General features: G+C 56.5%; 1 protein-coding gene across 8 annotated transcripts in view; it reads right to left on the reverse strand.

The window, feature by feature from the left end:
- Positions 1 to 14,106: 14,106 nt before the first annotated feature.
- The window catches only part of CATSPERQ (catsper channel auxiliary subunit theta), a 2,415-nt gene continuing 389 nt past the window's right edge, over positions 14,107 to 16,132 (reverse strand). The window contains exons 2-7 of one of the 8 annotated variants that reach the window (XM_040494761.1): positions 15,900 to 15,943; positions 15,674 to 15,824; positions 15,300 to 15,394; positions 14,993 to 15,188; positions 14,625 to 14,710; positions 14,107 to 14,414 (exon numbers count right to left, since the gene is read on the reverse strand). In XM_040494761.1, coding sequence (XP_040350695.1) covers positions 14,229 to 14,414; positions 14,625 to 14,710; positions 14,993 to 15,188; positions 15,300 to 15,394; positions 15,674 to 15,824; positions 15,900 to 15,943 — 758 coding nt within the window. In that variant the 3' untranslated portion in view covers positions 14,107 to 14,228. Of the gene's footprint in view, positions 14,711 to 14,967; positions 15,189 to 15,299; positions 15,395 to 15,673; positions 15,825 to 15,899; positions 15,944 to 16,132 lie in introns of all 8 variants that reach the window. The other 7 variants (XM_040494767.1, XM_040494765.1, XM_040494764.1 and 4 more) reach the window with 7 other exon arrangements.

Here is a 16,132-nt window from a genome sequence, read left to right on the forward strand (position 1 = left end):
GCGGCCAGCGCCGGCCCGGCCAGCACCTCGGCCAGCGACCGGGCGCGCTCAGCCGCCTCGGGCGGCGAGGGGCGGGCCGCGGGGGCTCTGCCTCCAGGCGGGGGTCCTCGGCGGGGGTCTCTGGGAGGCTTGCTTTATTGTTCTGCAGCCCGAGCGAGCGGCGGCGGCGGCGGCGGCGGCGGCGAGCGGGGGGCGGGGGTCCTCGGGGGGAGGGGTGCGCAGGGAAGGCGGGCCGAGGGAAGGAGAGAGGGAGGGACGGGGGCTCCGGGGGCGGGGCTCGGCGCTCGGACAGCTCCAGGGCCCGGCCTCCTGCGCCCGCGGCCGCCTCTGCCTGCGGCCGGGCCCAGCCTCCGGCTTTTAAAGCCCAGAAGCTGAGGGAGGGGGAGGGAGGGGAGGGAGGGGAGGCCGGCGGAAATGGCTGCGCAGGGCCGGGCCCGTCCAGGGTCTCCTGGGAGGGGTCTTGGGGATGCCGCGGCCCCCGCGTGTGTGGATTTCCCCCAGGCAGCTTCGGGAATAGAGGCCCAGCGGTCTGCGGCATTGTCGTGCGTGGGGGGAGAGGCAGAAACAGGCCTGGGAGTCCTGCGCCCCGGACCGGGGGGGATCTTTTGGGGGAGGAACGCAGGGCGGATCCCAGTCTGGTCCAGCCTGCCTAGCTTTCGGGTATGGAGGCTAGGGATCTTCGGGGGCGAGAGGGGGAGGCGTGAGGCGAAGGAGCGAATGCTGAGGCAGCGAAAGCGCAGTGTGGAAGCGCAGCGCGCGCCCCGTGCCGCAGTGTCTCCCTGCCACTCGGTCACCCGGGCTGACCCCGTGCCCGCTGGAGAGGCCTCGCCTCTTTCCCAAGGGGTGGATGTCGAGTGCAGCGGCGACGCAGCGAGCGGGCTGTGAAGGGGGAGAGGGGCTGCCATGCCCTTGCTCTGGAAATGCGACTTCATTGGTGGTTTTACACCCTTCCGCGCGGCCGCAGCTCCCCCCGGCGGCTCCGCAACCAGGCGGATAACCCTTCCCGCGGCCGCCCGCCCCGAGTTTGCAGCCCCCATGACGTCAGGCCCAGCCGCCAATGGCCGGGAGCGGGGGTGTCGGGGGCTCCAGGCCGCACAATGGCCGCGCGCGGGGACATATGTCCTCAATTAGAGCCCGGCGCTGCCATTGTCCCCTCCCTCGCCTGCGCCGGGTGGTTCGGGTGTCCACGCTCTTTCGGAGCGCGCCTCCGCGCGGCCTGCTGTCACTGAGTACCAAGGTCGCGGGGGCGGCTCCGGGGAGTGTCCGGGCGCGGCCGAGCCGGGAGCGCGTGCAAGGTGGGGGCGCGCGCGCACCCGTCGCTGCACGCAGTGACCTTGTGCAGGGCGGCTCGGCGGGACCGCGGACACCGGCCGGGAGCGCGCGGCGGGAGGGCCGCACCGGGAGCGTGCGTGCGGGCGCGTGCGGGGAGTGCGGCGCCGGGAGCCACGCAGCCGTCTGCCTGCGCCCCGCTTCCGCCCGCGCCTCGGCTCCGGAGACACGCGAGCGAGGGTGTGAGCGAGCTGGCCCCGCATCGGGGGGCGCGGCGGAGACTCCAGGGCCGCTTTGTGGCAGCGGCCGCGGCCGCGGCTGGATATTCATCTTGCGTGGCAGGAGTCCCCGAGGGGCGGGGACCGGGCGCCGCCGCCCCCTTATCGCGGAGCCGCAGCCGGCGAGGCCCGAAGTGGGGGCGGGGACGGGGACCCCCCCCCCCCGCCTCGGTCGAGACTGTCGTCCCCGCTCGCTCCCAGGGGGGGCCCGGCCGAGGCGCAGCCGGAGGCGCGGGGCCAATTAGCATTTTGATTGCGGAACTGGGGGCCCATCTGGACCGAGGCCTAATTACCGGGCAAACCCTCCGGGCGCCGGCGGAACGTGCCCGGCGCAGTCCCTTCACCAGCCCCGTCCCCCCCCCCCTCCGGCCCCCCTCTGCCGTCTCCTCCCGGACGACCCGCTCCCTAACTCCTTCTGACTACACCCCTGTCCCCTCCGCCGGTCCCGGTCGCCCTGTGCCCCAGCCTTGTGCTTGCATTTCCCCGACCCCTTCCGTCATTCTTCCGCTCAGCCACCTGTCCTGTCCACGTCTTCTGTGCCTCCCCCCTTCACCTCTTTCGTCATTTTTCTATCCCTCCATCCAACTTCTCTGTCCCTCCATCCCCTGGCTCGCTGTCCGAGTCCCCGCCTCTCTGTCAATTTCCCCGCCCCTTGGGCTCCAAACCCTCTTGACGGACAGGGCGTCAGAGCACGGACACATGTGTCCCACGGCCGCGTGCTCCCGAGGGGACTATTCGGGCAGCCCTTGATCGCTCTCGTTTGGGTGGAGTCCGCAGCCCCTCGGGGCGCCTGGCGGGGAGGGGCAGGTGGGCCCGGGCCTTGGCCATCAGTCCGCAGTGGCCAGCGTGCAGAACGCACATGCGGCCCGGGCTCAATTACTTGGGCCTCCTCGCTCCACCTCCTTTCCAGCACCCCTCCCTCCCCTGCCGACATCCCCAAGGTCGCCGCGCCCCAGTCCTGGGGTCCAGCTGGGAGAGATGGTGATTCTCATGCCTGTGGAAAGTTTCAGCTCTCCTGGAGGAGACCACTGGAGGCCACCCTGAATCTCCCACTGAGGGTTGGAGGCGGAGTGGGGGAGGTGGGGAGGGGACTTTGTTGCAGGAGAGGACAGGGTCCAACAAGGCTGCTTTGGCTCCCAGAAGACCCAGCCAGTTGAGGGATACTCTGACCCTCAGGGCCTTAGCACCCAGCGTGCTTGGTCTCTCCACCCTGTCCCCACAGAGTCTCTGGTCCTCGGAGACTCTGTTCCCTCTGACCTCTAGCCTCTTACCCATCTGGGGTGGGGGGATGTGGTATTGGTTTTATGCCCTGCCTCACTCTGCTTCTGGGTGTGCCACCTCCAGCACTGTGCAGGCCCCATGTGGCCAAAGGAGAGACTCGCAGTGTTATGTTCCCAGCACCCCACCCTCCAGCAGAGCCAGGGGCCCTGTGTGTGCTCATTCGTGGGCCCTGTGGCCACTGTCTCACCTGCCTGCACTCTAGTTGAGCTCCAGTCCAGTCTAGCCTAGCCTACAGGGTCCATTCCTCCTTCGGAATCCCTCTCCCTGGCTGCCAAGATCCCACCCTGGTTAGGAGCCTCTTTTGGTCTGCCTCCTTGGCACCCAAACCCCCTTCCTCAGCCTTCTCTCCTGTAGGGTGGGGGAGTGGTGTTTTGTTTACCTGGAAGCTAGTTCAGATCCTGTGTGCATAGTGGGCTGTCCCTGACCTGCTCATTGTGGCTCAACCCCCGGTTTCCTATCCGTGGGGTGAGACTCGCAGCTCGGAGCGTCCACTCTCCACCTGCTCCTAGAGCCTGGGGTCCAGCCCAGGACGCAGATGCTAACCAGAAGGATGAGTAGACCATAGCTTGGAGAGTGAGAGCAGGAAGGCTCAGAGACCAGGCCCCGGGAGACAGTGTGTGCTTTGGCCTCTGCTCCAGAGGAGATGGGGTCGCAGATCTTTGAGGAACAGCAGGAAGCCCGGGGCGGGGGGTAGTAAGCAAAACAGTTGGATTTATCCAGGTTTGGGCTTTTGCCAAGTGAGCTTCTGAAAGGGGCATCTGAGCCAAGGGGGTGTGCAAGGGAGAGGTGGCAGTGATTGTGGCATCCAAACGGAGTGAGGACGTGGGGGCTCTGGAGTGCTGGGGTCAGCGGGACTGAGCTGGGGCAGGTGCTGGCCCGAAAAGGGGGTGTTGAGCCGAAATGCCAGAGTGGGGGTCAGGGGACGGTTACTGGTGGCGACAGGGTCGAGGGCGTAATTGGGGCAGAGGGCGAGGCCTTTGGCAGGAAGAAGAGGTCGAGACTGAGGGGCAGGGCGTTGAACATGGTCACGGGAATATTGAGACCACCAGGAATTCAGGCCCGGCGCGGCGGTGGGGCGATGCCCACAGCAGGGGCCGGTGTGGGCAGTAGGCACAGCTGATGGCTCACGTCGGCTGGGACTGTTGTGGAGAGGAGGGGGGAGGGGGCTGCAGGCCACAACGAGAAATGGGGCGGGGGGGGGGTGGCTGAGGTGGGGAGAGAAGGCCGGCGGGAAGGGAGCAGGGTGGAGGGGACCTGGGACTCCCAAGGGAGAGCGAAGGCCCAGACACAGGGCTGAGGTCATTGGTGGGAGGGGTTGCTGGTGCCTGACTGGATTCCAGAACAGGTGATGTGTACTAGGTGAGGACGAGGGCGTGAGGCAGAGCAGGTCCCCGCTGGGACAGGAGCTTTGGAGCTACAAGGGAGAGGTGAGACCACAAGGCAACTAAAATTGTCTACTTGGAAAACACAAGGAGAAACAAAGATCAAACATCAAAGTGCAGGAAGTACAGTATTTGTATAACAAGGAGTTAATATTCTGATTCTAGAATAGTTGCTATAAATGAATTCTACAGAACAAAGATGCTGACACCCTCAAGGGGTTAACAGGCGATTTACTACACAATAAATAAGAGACCTTACCAGAAAAAACATGCAAATTAAACAAGATACAAATTTCAGGGTTTTTAAAAATGTTTTTATTATAGAAAATATCAGATGTACATAATAGTGCAGAAAGTCAGATAATGACACATGTGGCCGTCACCACCATCACCCAAGACCGGCTCACAGCCAGTCTGGATTCTTTTCTGCCCCCTTTCCCTCCCCCAAATCTCAGATGTCATATCACAAAATGCCACTTTTCTCTTGGCAAGTAAACAATGACATGAGAGCACAAAGTGACACAGGAGTTGTGTGAGGGAGCCTCTGCCCCAGCCCTGAGCTGACCCAGTCCCGGCTGGGGGCACCAGATGTGACAGGGCACTGCCCCCTTCTTGCTTCAGAAAGGATGTCCCCTCAGCTGCCTGCGTTTAGGGCCATCAGAGAGGCCCAAGTGGCCCAGGTCCTACTTTGTTCCAAGGGGTCCAACTGCCTGAACTGGTCAGACCCTCTGGCCTCATTGCCAGCCCGAGATCGAGTTTCAGTAAAATGCCTTACGTGTGGAGGTTCCATCCGTTTTAACAAATACAAGTGCTCTTTTAACCAGTGCCCCTATCGAGACACAGGACACTTCCGTCTCTCTCCGGGACAGTTCTTTGGGGGACTTGTAAAGGAAGCTTGAGAGGGAAGGAAGTGCAGGCAAGAGAGGGCGACCGGGGGGAACACTCTGGTAGCAGTGAGCAGGCTGTGTTCCTTGGAAGCTCGGCCAGGGGTCACCTGACAACTTTGTAGTTCTTACTCCCGTGTGGACCTTCCTGCCCCCACCTCCCTGACCTCCCCCTGGGGTTGCACACTTTCCACATTTTCTCTAGAACACAGAGGAAGAAAAGGCTGAACAGAAAGAGGCAGAGCAGGACATTAGCGGGCTGTGGCGTTACTTACTTCGCAAGGCTTAATATGCATGTGACGGGATCCCGGGAGGGAAGAGGGATTGGGGGAAAAAAACGTAGAAATGGTCAAAACGTTTCCAGATTTGATGAAAATTATAAAGTGACAAACCCAAGAAGGTCAACAAACCCTAAGCATACGTTACAGGAAGAGCACCGCACGAAGGCACATCATCATCAAAGGATAAAAGGAACTATTAAAAGCAGCCAGTCAGGGGCGAGGGCAGAAATCAACACATGCTATGTACAAAGGAGCAAAAATAACGATGACAGATTTCCCATGGAAATAAAGCAAGACCTAACCTAGCAGACTGTGGGGCAACATCTTTAAAGGGGCACCTTCCTTTAAAGATAGAAGAGGGGCACCGGGGTGGCTCAGTCAGTTGAGCATCTGACTCGGGCTCAGGTCATGATCTCAGGGTTTGTGAGTTTGAGTCCTGCATCGGGCTCTGCGTTGACAGCTCAGAGCCTGGAGCCTGAATCAGATTCTGTCTCCTTCTCTCTCTGCCCCTACCCCCCTCCTCTCAAAAATAAGTAAACATTCGGGTGCCTGGGTGGCTCAGTCGGTTGAGTGTCTGACTTCAGCTCAGGTTATGATCTCACAGTTCTTGAATTTGAGCCCTGCATCGGGCTCTGTGCTGACAGCTCAGAGCCTGGGGCCTGCTTCGGATTCTGTGTCTCCCTCTCTCTCTGCCCCTACCCCCCTCCTCTCAAAAATAAGTAAACACTAAAAAAAAATTTTTTTTAAGTAAAACAAAGTGCTGGAAGAAAAACATTGTCAACCTAGACTTCTATACCCAATGAGAATATCTTTCAAAAACACAGATTAAATAGACTTTTCAGACACCCAAAAGCTGTAAGAATTCATCACCAGCTGACCCACACTACAAGAAATCCTAAAGAGAGTCTGACAGACAGAAGAAAGTGACACCAGATGAAAATCTAGATCTCCACAAGGAAATGAAAAGTATGGAAATTGTAACTAGGTAAATGTAAGAACTTCGTTTCTGGGGTGCCTGGCTGGCTTAGTGGCAAGTCTTGATCTTGGGGCCATGAGTTTGAGCCCCACGTTGGGTGTAGGGATTACGTAAATAAATAAAACTTAAAAAAAAATTTGTTTCGGGGCGCCTGGGTGGCTCAGTCGGTTGAGCGACCGACTTCGGCTCAGGTCATGATCTCACGGTTTGTGAGTTCGAGCCTCGCGTGGGGCCCTGTGATGACAGCTCAGAGCCTGGACCTGCTTCTGATTCTGTGTCTCCCTCTCTCTCTGTCCCTCCCCTTCTCATGCTCTGTCTCTGTCTCAGAAATAAATATAAAAAAATTTTAAAAAATTTGTTTCTTTTTATTTAAAAGATAAGCAAATGATTAAATAGAATTAACAATGTATGTGAAATTTATAACATGTATGGAAGTAAAATGTGTACCTGGATAGGATAGTGTTTGGCGGGGAAATGGGAGGACAGGAGGCAGAGTTCTTACAGCCTAAGTGAAGTGGCAAAGTCACTGGAACGTGGACTGTGAGGAGGTAAAGATGTATCTGTAAGGAGTAAGGAAATGAAAACAGCACGACAGTGGCAGGTGATAACAAGGAAAAGAAATCATACAAAATTCTGAACAAATCCAGAAGAAGGCGGAGAAGGAAGGCACACGGCGAGACGGTGGGTCCGAAGCAGCCGTGTCAGTCGTCCCGTTACCTGGAAATGACGGGAGCGCCCGACTACAAGGCAGAGGCCGTGCGCTGGCTCAGAAACAGCAGGGCCCGGTTATATGCCGCCAACAACAAGCCGGTGGTGAGTACAAAGACAAGTTAAAATCAGGGTGGGAAAGTTACCCCACATAAGCGCTAAAGAAAGCAGGGTACTGTGTTCATACTGGACAAAGCAGATTTCCAAATAAAGAATGTTGCCAGGGATCGAGAGCGTTGTTTCAAGGAAGGCTAAACTTTCGGCAAAAGCTGTGCCGGGACCACGTCCTGGTTGGGGATGAAGGACAGCCTGACACGTGGGATGCGGACAGCTGGACATCTTGGATTCCCAGACCCCCTGATCTGGGCCTGCAGAGGGGCTTCCTCTCCTTGAAGATGTACAGGGACCATGCCCTCTTCAGACCTCGGAGACGCCCTTAGGGTCGGTCTCCACTTCCCACCCCAGAGCCTGTGGCTCGAATGAAAGCCGTAGCTTAACCCATCCCAACACATGTTGTGGGCATGGAAAGGCGGGCAAGCACTAAACCCCAAAAGAGCTGTAGTGGGTTACAGTGTTCTTCAGAAGAAACGTCCAGGAGGGGCTGCGCTACTAGGGTGTGACGCACCTGTCCCTGTCAGCGGGCCACACGGGTCCAGGAACCACGGGGCAAGAGCATACGTGGCTCCCCCCCCCCACACACACACACTCCGCCCAGTGAACCACTGGGAGCTTGGGCTCTCTGTCCCCACAGCTCCGGGGTCAGTCCCACAGGATGAGCGTGTCTCTGCCAGGGACACAGCTACAGTCCCACTGAGCTGAAGGCCATGGCTGCTCCCGGGGCACCCAGATTGAGGAGACTGTCAGCAGAGGCTATAGAGTGTGGACCCATGTTAGCAGAAAAATCAGTGAGATGGCTGCCTACCGCCACATGGAAGATGGAAAATGTACTTAATGAACTGGTTCTGGGCGAGATTTCCAGGAAAACGGTGAGAAGGCCTGCCACGTGTTGAATCGTGTCACCTGCAAAACCAAACAAACAAAACAATGACCAAAAGAAAACACAGCTCTGTCGAAGTCCTAGCCCCCAGTATTTCGGGATGTGACCCATCTGGAACTAAAGTCATTACAGATGTAATTGGTTAAGAGGAGGTCATAACTGGAGTAGGGGGGAGCTTTAATTCAACAGGACCGGTGTCTTTACAAGGAGACAAACCACACACACAAGACAAAAGACCATCATGAGAAGCAGAGGGAGATCAGCCGAGGGACACCAAGGACCGCCAGCACCACGAGAAGCTGGAAGAGGGGCCTGGAACAGATTCTCACTCAGCGACTCTGGCAGGAACCAGTCCTGCCTTCACCTGGATTTCAGACTTCTGGTCTCCAGGAGCATGAGAAAATATAGTGCTGTTATTTTAATCGACCCGGCAGTCGTAGGAAACCAGTGCGGTGCCAGCTGGCTTATTTTCACAATGAATGATATCACAAGCGATGAATGAGCTGGAGAGGGAACTGTTTAGTTTTCATGAAGAATTTAGAGAAAATATTTCCTACTTAGGACTTACTGGATTGAAAAGTAAAATATTTTTTCATTCCCAGTCTCTCCAGCTTGTAAAAGGTACTCAGAGTGAGAAATGGCCTCTGAGCAAAGATCAGATCCAGAGCACCACCGCAGAAATGCGTTCTCGATGTATAGATGAAGCCCAAAGTGAAGCCCTAAGACCCCTGAGAGACATAAAGCAGGACCTTGTAGACCCCGTCAGCTCAAGAAAAGGGCTTCTAAGGATCTCAAGGACACTGTCAACAGCACTCTGGGCTTCCGACTGGCTCAGTCAGAAGAGGTGTGACTCTTGATCTCTGGGCCATGATTGGAGCCCCATGTTGTGTGTAGAGATGACTTAGACAAACAAACAAACAAACAAACAAACAAACAAACAAACCCCAGCAACGCTCTGATTTGCAATCCAAGTAAAATGAGGTCTGCCTACAAAAGACGTCTTAATGTACATCTTGTTCAATGTACTGGGGTATAATTTGATATACAGAAAACCTACATGGGGGTTTTTAAAGGAATCATACTGTCTTGGACTAAAAGAGATAGAGATTGTTCAAAATGAAAAAGCACCTTTAGGGTTCAAAATTTCTGTGTGCAGATAGTAAGTCAGAACACGGGCCATTTCCTATGGAAAAGAAAGGGTGACTCAGGAGAGACCCAAGAAGTGAGAGAGCAGAGTCAGGGGCCTCTGAGACCGACCAACCAGGAAGTTACTAGCGGAAAACATAGATGGGTCCTGGTCAGGGAAGGCTTCCTCCTGGAGCAGATGTCTAGCAACGGGGGCTCAATTGCATTGCAGAATTTCTACCGACCATAATTGCTGCATACTTCCCACCCCTCCCGTTTTTTAAATAAACTTTGTGCTTCAGGGGCGCCTGGGGGGCTCAGTCAGTTAAGTGTCCAACTTCGGCTCAGGTCGTGATCTCACGGTTCGTGGGTTCGAGCCCCACATCGGGCTCTGTGCTGGCAGCTCGGAGCCTGGAGCTGCTTCGGATTCTGTGTCTCCCTCTCTCTCTCTGCCCCTCCATCACTCGTGCTCTCTCTCTCTCTCAAAAATGAATAAACATTAAAAATTTTAAATATGTTGGGATGAGCACTGGGTGTTGTATGGAAACCAATTTGACAATAAATTATGTTTAATATAAAGAAATAAAAGTGTTTTGTCTTGAAAAAAAATTGAAATAAACTTTCTACTTCAGAATAAATTTAGATTTACAGAAAAGTTGCAAAGATAATACAGATACTTCCTGTACACTCTCCCCTCATCTTCACCTAATGTTAGTATCTTACATTTCTGTGGTACGTTTGTCACAAACCAAGAAGCCAACACTAGTATGTTACTATTGATGGAGCTCCAGGCTTTATTTGGAGTTTGCTGTGTTTTGTTTAATTTTTTTTTAACATTTATTCATTTTTGAGAGACAGCGAGCAGGGGAGGGGCAGACGGAGAGGGAGACCTAGAATCGGAAACAGGCTCCGGGTTCCGAGCTGTCAACACAGAGCCCGATGCGGGGCTTGAACCCACTAACTGCGAGATCAAGACCCGAACTGAAGTTGGCCGCTCAACCGCCTGAACCACCCAGGCGTCCCTCCCCCTTTTTTATATGCTAACATTTTACTGGTTGCAGCAACCAATTCAAGGCACCACATTGCATTTAGTCTCCTTAGTCTCCTGTGGTCTGAGGATTTCTTGGTCTTTCCTTCCTTTTCATGACCTTGATTGACAGTACGGTCACTTCTGTAGAATGTCCTTCACCTGAGGTTTGTGTGATGTTCTCCTGTAGTTAGTCTGGAGCTTAGGGTTTGGGGAGGAGATCACAGAGGTGATGTGGTCTTCTCCTTGTGTCAGAACAGAGAGTACATGATGTCAACATGACTTATCACTGAAGATGTTAATCTTAATCGCTTGCTTAAGGCAGTGTCTGCCAGGTTTTTCTACTTTAAAGTTATTGTTTTTCCTCTTCCATACTCTGTTCTTTGGGTGCAAGTGACTAAACCCAGCCCACACCCAAGGCTTCCCCCATATTTTCATTGAAGTGTCTATTGAAGATAGTCTGCCGGTCTCATTGATGTACATGGGGTGGGGGGAGGGGAGATAACTTGTTTTTTTCTTTTTTTCTTTTTAGTTCACAGGTCTCTGCACTGAGCATCCACACAGCTGGGTTGAACCCACGGAAGGACACCTGGGAACCCTCATTTGCACCTGGACCTGACTTAGATGCAAGATCCCGGACTTGAGGACTGAACTGGGTGCCAAGGTGACATACTGGGGGGCCTTGGAGGGTGGGCTGTCATGGACTGCCTACAATCATGACCCCCATTAAAGCTGGTTTTCATGTACTTGGTAGACCGCTTCCATACTGACTCTCTGGGCTTGGCCATTGGGATATTAGCACGAGTGATGCATGCAGAGATTTAATGGGATTGTGGGGCACTGGGGCTAGTCCTCTTGCAACTCTCTCTCTTGGAAACCAGGAGCAAAATAGTCTGCTGAATGATCAGGCACCACTTGGAAAGAGGCCCTGGAGGATGGGGGTCAACCTAGACATCTGGCCCCAGCCGAGCTGCAGCTGATGCAGCCACGAGCACCCCAGCTACACGCGGGGTAACCAGCCGGCTGGGCCCACCCAATCCGCAAAACAATGAGAAAGTATTTGCTGCTTTAAGCCCTTAAGTTTAGGGTGGTTGGTTATGTGGCAATAGAGAACTGAGACCCTTGTTCTTTGCCCCTCAACTCCTGTCCTCACTTTCTGCCTGCCCAGCTCAGGTCCCATGGCCCAAAATGACAACCGCTCCCTTGACCCCACACTCCTACAATACTGTCCTTAGTAATCTCCAACCCTTGTTAGACCAAGCTAACTGCCTATTCCACCCCTGCATCCAAGCAGCAAAACTTTGCTGGAGAAAAACACAAAACCATACTCATCCTTTACTTACTATATTTTTCATGTTTATTTGAGAGAGAGAGGGAGGGTGCAAACAGGGGAGGGGCAGAGAGAGACGGAGACACAGAAGCCGAAGCAGGCTCCAGGCTCAGAGCCGTCAGCACAGAGCCCGACGCGGGGCTTGAACCCACAAACTGCGAGATCGTGACCTGAGCTGAAGTCAGGCACTTAACCAACGGAGCCCCCCAGGTGCCCCAAGTTTTTCTCTTTTGCATAGAGTTCTACATAAGCCATCCAGAGTTGGCAGGACAGTTGCACAGTCTTCAAGTTCCACAATTCTATCTTGTTGCATCGCTATCCTCAACACATGCATTCTACCTCATGGTCTAAGTTGGTTGCTTGAGCTCCAGTCATTGTGGGTGCATTCCAGGCCATAAGAAAAAAGGAAATGGCAAAGATACCAAACCCCTCCCTTTAAGGACTAGTTGGAAATTATACATACTGATTCTTATATTGCATCGGCCAGGAATTAGTCTCAAGACCACATATATCTATCTGCAATGGAGAGCAGGAAATGCAGTCTTTATTCTGTGGGACCGTATGCCTAGTGCAGGATGGGCAGGGAGAGCCTGCTTACAATTGCCATGTTTTCCCAATCCTCTCATCTTCTGCCCAGCCAAGAAATTTGTTCCTGCATGATACCTTTACACTTCCTGTCCCCTTCCCCAGAGCTCCACACGACCACCGCTTCCTTGTATCAGCTCAAGTGCTGCATCCTTGGAAAGGTCTTCCCTGACATCCCCCCCCCCACCCCGGCTAGAGGACACCACCCCACCTCCAGCCACTTCAGCAGTATAGAAGTTAGCTCCTCAATATATGTGCCTCTTATGATCGTCAGCTCCAGGAGGGAGGGAACTTTGCCTTCCTAGATGAAACTGAGTCCGCAACCTGAAGGCTGAGAGATCTGAGCAGCCTCCCAGAGCCCAAGGGACTGGCATGCCCTTCTAACCCATCCAAAACTGACAGGCAGCCTGGGCACCCCAGGTCTGGCTCAGTCACATGGCACTCACCCAGTCAGCCTAGCCCCATGGCCTACACTTGTCACCTTCCCGCATAACATTGTCCCCCAACCTGTCCCAACCCCATCACTGCTGAGCTCTGTCCACCCTCTCCAGTCTGTCCCCCTGGTAAAAGCAGGGCACTCTGTCTGTCTGTAGGCAGACAACTTAGACCCTCTTCAGAGGGGCAAGAGGACCCTGCATTTGCGCCATGAATAATAATTGCTCCCTGGGGCTGCCTAAAGCAATTCCAGCAGTCCCTGGACCCTGCTGGGGACAGGCAGGGATGCTGGTGCCCCACTGGGTTTGGCCAGCTTGAGGATCAGGAGTTGGTCAGTGAGTGGCTCTGAGCCATGGTTCCAGGGAGGGCCAGCTTCATAGCATGTGTGACCTGGGCAGTCACACAGGGCCCCAATCCCAGCCCATACTGGGTTTTGTTGTTGTCGTTTTGTTTGTTTTAATTAAGCAAACTCTACCCCCAATGTGGGGCTTGAACTCACAACCCAGAGAACCTGAGTCACATGCTCTACTGACTAGCCAGCCAGGCTCCCCCATACTGGGTTTGATACTCTAGCGTCTCCTTCTGGAAATTCTTAATAATCATTTTTAAAACTTATTTATTTATTTTGAGAGAGAGAGAGAACGAGAAAAGAGGCAGACAGATGGAGAGAGAGAATCCCAAGCAGGCTCAGCGCTGCCAGCACAGAGCCCAACGCAGGGCTCAATCCCATGAACTGTGAGATCATGATCTGAGCTGAAAATCAAGAGTCGGATGCTTAACCAACTGAGCCACCAGGCGCCCCAGTAACTTTTTAACAAGGGGCTCCGCATTTTCAGTTTACATGGGGTCTGAAGGTTCTGGTTCCAGTGACACTCACTGACACGATGCCCAAAGACTCGGGTCACCAGCATGGCGCTGAGGGGACATGCTGACCAAGAGAGCCACGCGGACAGCACCAGCTGCCACTTCTGCTGGGTCCCCGATGGCCTACTGCCCTCTCTGCGCCCGCAGCAGCTCCCAGTGCCCAGGACGTGGGAACACCCACTGGATTAGGGCATATGAGACTGGTATTCCAGCAGGTGTGGGGGGCAAGCTCCAGGGACACACGGGCCTGCCCCGCACGGCAGGCTTGAGCTCTGGTCTAGGGCTCCACAGCTTACTCCCTAGGAGCACTGAAGCAGCAACTCTGGGGGCTGTCTGCCAAGCTGTACCCTGGGCACAAGGCTGGACCTGTAGCTGTGCTCCATCCCACTACTGACGGGACCAGGCACCGAGTCAGGCTGACCAGTCAAATTCTGACCCCTGCACGCTGCTCACTGTTCTGCACTCCCGAGCCCGGACAGGACCAGGTGAGTGTTGCTGCTCAAGGGAGGCCGTGGGGCCCACGCTTGTCCAGTGAGGACTCCAAATTCCTGGCGGCGCTGCTGTTCATTACTCACCCTGCTCCTCCGGTTCCCCTCAACCAGCTCAAAACTCCGAGGTTTGCTCCCTGAGGCCCCCGCGCTGTGCCCCCCCCCCCCCCCCCCCCCCCCCGAGGAAACACTTGCCTGGAAGCAAGAGGTGGCTTTATTGAGGGGAAGACTAAGGTCCAGTGAAGGTGGGAAATCACAGGGAAAGGGAGACTGTACGCCTGAGGGGCAGGGGCAGCGCTGGGGCACCTGCCTTCAGAATCACACGTCCAGGTCAGACTGCAAGGTCTGTTGGCCATAAGTGCCGGTCTTGCGCTGCACGATGCCGGGGCTGAAGGTGGCCCCCAGCGGCCAGTGACGGACCACGTGCCTGTACGACTTGGTCAGGCAGTCAAAGTAATTGATGTTGAGTTTCCGGGCAATGTGACGGCCCAAGTATTCCATTTGCTGTGGGAATGGGTGGCGGTGAGCTCTCACCTGGACCGAGAGGACCTGTCACCTCTCCACCAGCTGCCAGCACTAAAGTCTGGGCCAAGGACCACGTGGTATTCACACTCTGCCTGGGAAATGGCCCCATCTGAAGACCCTAAGCAGTGGCAGGCCTCCTGTGGAACCGAGGAGGGAAGGGGCCCCAGGGTGGATTGGGGCAAGACCCACCTCGTAGCGCTCCGACAGCTGCACCAGCACCAGCGGCTCCAGCTTGTGGCCGCATAGAACCAACTGGAAGAAGCACCTTCCATAAGCTGGAGAGGGGCAAGCGGCTCAGCCAGAGGCTCTAGGGGATAGCAGCTCCGGTGGGGAGAGAGCTGGGGGGGGGGGGGGATGAGGGAGGGAAGAAGGGGCGTGCGCGCGCGCGCGCGTGTGTGTGTGTGTGTGTGTGTGTGTGTGTGGCTCTGAGGACCGTGGCGGGGGCGGGGGGACAGTGGGCCGTCTAGCCAGCCCCGCCAGCCCCGCCACACTCCCGGAGCTGTTTCCCTTGCACACCCTTCCCCCCGCCCACCGTCCGTGGCCGCGCCGGGCTTCACCGTCGGAGCTGAGCGCCAGGCGCACGTAGACTAGGTGCATGGGGCCCTGGCACACGGTGCGGCCCTGGACGGAGAAGTGGTACGTGCCACGCGTGTGGTTCAGCACCAGGCGGCGCCGCGGCAAAGACGAAATCATGAGCCACAGGCCGACGACCACGCCGCACGCGGGGAAGCCCCAAGTCTCCTGCTTCTGCACCTGCGGCAGCCACAGGGACCTGAGCAGCCCGGGGTTTCGGGGGCGGGGCACCGAGAGGTGAGTCCAGCCCCCCGGGAGGAAGGCCGTGGGGGCGGGCCCAGGAGTTCAGACCTGGCTCACGAAGCCGAAGCTGACGAGGAGGAGGCAGACGACGAAGAGCAGTGTCCCCTTCCACAGCGTGTCCAGGTAGTACTCAAGCACGAAGACTGGGGGCGGCGCGGTGGCGGTGCGTGAAGACAGCAGGTCCCCGCTGGCAGCCGGCGGGGGTGGCGCCGGAGCTCCGCCCGGAGCAGCCGGCCCCGAGCAAGCTGCATCGCCGCCAGCCCAGGGCTCGGCCCCGCCCCCGCCCCTTCCGACTCCAGGCCCCGCCCCCATGCCCGCCCCCCTCCGCCGCCAACCCCGCCCGGGATTTTACGCCACCAGGTTCAGACGTTAGGCCCCCGGCTCCCGCACCCGCCCTGCTCGGGTTCCGGGTCCGCGCGCACCATTGGGCTGCTGTTGGATGAACGGGTAGAAGCTGTTGTTCTTAAGGCGCTTGGCCAGGTGGCGCTCGGTGCAGAACAGTCCTAGGGCCCAGAGCTGGAAGCGCTTGCCGCCGGAGGTGGTGGGCAGGTCGCCAACCCGGCCCTTGGGGGTCTGGGGTAGGCACAGAGGGTCAGCTGGACTGCTAGGAGGTTGGCACCGCCCAGAGGCTCACAGTCGCACTTCTACCTGGGAGAAGAAAGGCTCCAGGGCTGCGGTCCAGGAAGGAGCGGCTTTCGGACAAAGACAAGAGGAGAGAGACACCAGGTGGTGGTGTAGGCTGGTGTAGGCTGGGCGAAGCCCGGGTTCTAGAAGTTCTGCACAGCGCGTTCTAGAAGGGGCTGTTCTGTTGACTGTCCCTTCTGCCGGGAGTCCTCGAGCCCGACCCTGAAGTGAGCGTGCTCTTCCCCGCCAGTCCCCAC

The sequence above is a fragment of the Herpailurus yagouaroundi genome, unplaced genomic scaffold (genome assembly GCF_014898765.1).
Source record: "Herpailurus yagouaroundi ecotype Mexico unplaced genomic scaffold, PumYag 186, whole genome shotgun sequence".
NCBI classification, from domain to species: domain Eukaryota; kingdom Metazoa; phylum Chordata; class Mammalia; order Carnivora; family Felidae; genus Herpailurus; species Herpailurus yagouaroundi.